We start from the raw sequence: 3690 nt of genomic DNA on the forward strand, positions 1-3690 counted from the left end.
GAATGTACAGCGCTCTCTCCCACCTTCAATACCACGACTGAGTTACCCTTGAGCAAGGCACTGAGCCCCCAACTGCTCCCCGGGCGCCGCAGCAAAATATGGCTGCCCACTGCTCCGGGTGTGTGTTCACGGTGTGTGTGTTCACTGCTGTGTGTGTGCACTTTGGATGGGATAAATGCGGAGCACTAATTCCGAGTATGGGTCACCATACTTGGCCACATGTCACCTTCACTTCACTTCACTTCACTTCACAGCCAGAATCAAAGTTACGCCTTCTTTTTTTGCGTGAACTTTTGGGCGACGTTATGCAAATCTGCCCACATCGTGACGTAGACATGTGGGGGCGTGTTTGGTAGGCGTGGCTGACTCTTAACTTTTATAAAGAATATCTCTTTGGATTTGAGACTTTAGTCTTTGCAACTTTACAGATCTTCTTTATGCACCAAGAGCTTGTGACACTCCAAAGAGAAAGGAAAAATTTAATTTGCATCATATGACCTCTTTAAGAAGAAATTAGTTTTAATACATTTTTAATTGAAATCATTTTAATTACTTTTTTAAAATTTTTTTTTTATTCAGCATGGATACATTACCTTCCTATTCATCACAGAATAATAATAAATATTTTTTGAGCATCAAATCAGCACATTAGAATGATTTCTGAAGGATCATGTGACACTGAAGACTGGAGTAATGATGCTGAAAATTCAGCTTTGCCATTATAGGAATAAATTACATTTTCAAATATATTAAAATAAACCGTTATTTTAAATAGTAATAATATTTCACAGTCTTAATATTTTACTGTATTTTTAAGCAATAAATGCCACCTTGTTAAGCATAAGAAACTTCTTTCAAAAACAATAAAAAATCTTACCAAGAGCTTTGAACGGTAGCCTGTTTGCCTTTGTCTTTACACAACCATATATGAATATTATTTTCTATGATAATAAACAGCATAATACCACATTTAATAATTAGAATATAGTGCTAAATATTCTTTTAAATCATCCTGCATTGTGTTTTTGGCTCTTTGCTAAAACTTTATTTCAGTGAATTACGCATTCTTTCATGTGCTTTTCTGATCATATGTGTGATGATGTACGATGAAAGTGGGCTGCAGCCATATGTGTCTGGCAGTGTGTGAGACGAGGATGAGTCATGATGTGAGAGATGAAGGCAGATCGGGATAGAGCTGGAATACCAAAGAGAATGAAGAATGTGTTTGATGAACAGTGTTGTTTGTTTGTGCAGACATGCGAATCCGCGTTCGCTACTAAAGACCGGTTACGAGCTCATATGATCAGACACGAGGACAAGGTTCCCTGCCACATCTGTGGCAAACTTCTCTCCCCTGCTTACATCACAGATCACATGAGGGTGCACAACCAATCACAGCATCACGTCTGTCACCTCTGCAACCGCAGTGAGTATCATTGATCATTTCCTTTGGGGTTTGAAAAGCGTAGCTATTCCTTTAATATTCTAATACCCTTTTTTTAAATGCCTTTATTAAAACACTTGAGAATATGAATGAATTGTAAATGTGTATGTTTATACACTACTATTTAAACGTTTGAGGTTGAATAAAAGTAATGTTTTTGAAAGAAGTCTCTTGTGCTCACTAAGGCTGCATTTATTTGATCAGTTTAACAGTAAGAATGGTAATATTGTGAAATATTATTACAATTTAAAATGACTAAATATAAATTCAATGACTGCTTTGACAAATTTAGCAAATAATTTGTTGGAATTCTTTTGATCAAACTGATCATTTTAGTGAGTCTCTTTAAATTACTAAATAAGAAAAATGAGAATTGGATTATTCTGATTGTGCTGTATGTTTTTGCATGCAGCCAGTGACATCTCAGAAAAGACATGTTGACTATTCATTTTCTTTGCATTATTTCAGGCTTTTTACGTTCTGTTAATTAATCATTTAATATATGTGACCCTGGAGCACAAAACCAGTCTTAAAGGCAGAGTAAGCGATTTCTGGTAGCCAATGTTAATATTTGAAATCACCAAAACAAACACGCCCCTACCCCAAAAGGGTCTTGTCCCTATTTTGATAGCTCCGCCCCACATATACGTACGCAACCCAGGCAACGATTAGTTCTGTGAAACAAAGCAAAACCAATGTTACACCATGTCTACGGACGTGAGATATTTTGTAAATTTCCTACTGTAAATATATTAAACCTTAATTTTTGATTAGTAATATGCATTGCTAAGAACTTCATTTGGACAACTTTAAAGGCAATTTTCTCAATATTTTGATTTTTTGCACCCTCAGATTCCAGATTTTCAAATAGCTGTATTTCTGCCAAATATATCGTCCTAACAAACCATACATCAATGGAAAGCTTATTTATTCAGCTTTCAGATAATGTATAAATCTCAATTTCGAAAAATTGACCCTTATGACTGGTTTTGTGGTCCAGGGTCACATATGATATCTTCAACCATGGCTCTTTAGACTGAGCACCATCACTGAATAAAGGTGAAATAAATATTGCTATGAATTACCTTAATTCCATTTACAAACAAATTATTCTAATGAGCTGATTCTTTTTTTTTTGTGAATCAAAAACATACTGTGCAACCACTGTAGTCCCAAATTACTTTAAAAAAATAATTTTAAAAGACTCACAAACTCAATACTCCATCACGGGATTTTAAACAAAGTTGACCTGCAAATTTTCGGACCTGGTGTTAAGTTTTAAATTTACCAAGTTAGAAGTTTCCATGTAATTTACAGCACTAAGAAAGTGACAAGAGAAAACAATTACAATTTTCATAAAAATCATTATTTTTCCTCATAGGTTTCACCACATTGACATACCTGCGTGTCCATGCCCAGAAGCATCATGGGCAAGAGTGGAAGGAGAGTGGGGTCGGCCGTGGCTCAGGCCCAGGTGGGGTGCTGTTATGCCAGTTGTGTGGGGTACACTGTAAGACACCCACACAGCTTCAGGGTCACATGGCCACGCACGCCAACCAGACGGACCCCAGCGTTTCTTGCCCCATCAGCAGCAGCACTAGTTCAGTGGCGACAGTGGGCATAGCCACTCCTGTTTCCAGCCCTCCAGTCACAGTTGGGCTGCTGGTGACTGACTGCTCCAGCATTGCTCCTCAGAGCCACAGCTAGCCAACAGCACACCATGAGGAGGGAGGGCGGCCTGGAAGAATCGGGGGGTAATGGGTGGGAGGGGAGAAAAATCTAAGAGGATGGGCCCAACCTGGGCAGGTGAGCAAAGAAGCAGGACGATATATTGGATATTCACAACATATTTACGATGATTTTGCTGCCACAGAATTGAATGTCACTGAATTTTAATGCCATTTTAATTTGCCCATCAACTGGCTTAAAGGGGTCATATGATGCGATTTCAATTTTTCCTTTCTCTTTGGAACTTTATAAAAAGTTAAGAGTCAGCCACGCCTACCTAAAATGGCTCGTTCTAACACGCCCCCACATATCTACGTCGCTATGTGGGAAGATTTGCATAACGCCGCCCAAATGTTCACGCAAAGAAAGAAGGCGTAACTTTTATTCTCGCTGTAGTATTGTTGCCGCTGCCATGTCGTAAAGACGCTGTGTGCTTCGTTGTGAAAGCGAAACTACTTTGTTTGGTCTTCCAAAAGAGGACGATATCTGCTTCGTCATGCCTAGAGCTGATCCGTCAT

The 3690-nt window shown here is 38.6% G+C and overlaps 1 protein-coding gene across 1 annotated transcript in view; it reads left to right on the forward strand.

The window, feature by feature from the left end:
- The window catches only part of maza (MYC-associated zinc finger protein a (purine-binding transcription factor)), a 19474-nt gene that overhangs the window by 10063 nt on the left and 5721 nt on the right, over positions 1 to 3690 (forward strand). The window contains exons 7-8 of the mRNA XM_016515746.1: positions 1255 to 1426; positions 2826 to 3250. Coding sequence (XP_016371232.1) covers positions 1255 to 1426; positions 2826 to 3151 — 498 coding nt within the window. The 3' untranslated portion in view covers positions 3152 to 3250. The remainder of the gene's footprint in view (positions 1 to 1254; positions 1427 to 2825; positions 3251 to 3690) is intronic.

The sequence above is a fragment of the Sinocyclocheilus rhinocerous genome, unplaced genomic scaffold (assembly GCF_001515625.1).
Source record: "Sinocyclocheilus rhinocerous isolate Xijiao unplaced genomic scaffold, SAMN03320098_v1.1 scaffold1709, whole genome shotgun sequence".
NCBI classification, from domain to species: domain Eukaryota; kingdom Metazoa; phylum Chordata; class Actinopteri; order Cypriniformes; family Cyprinidae; genus Sinocyclocheilus; species Sinocyclocheilus rhinocerous.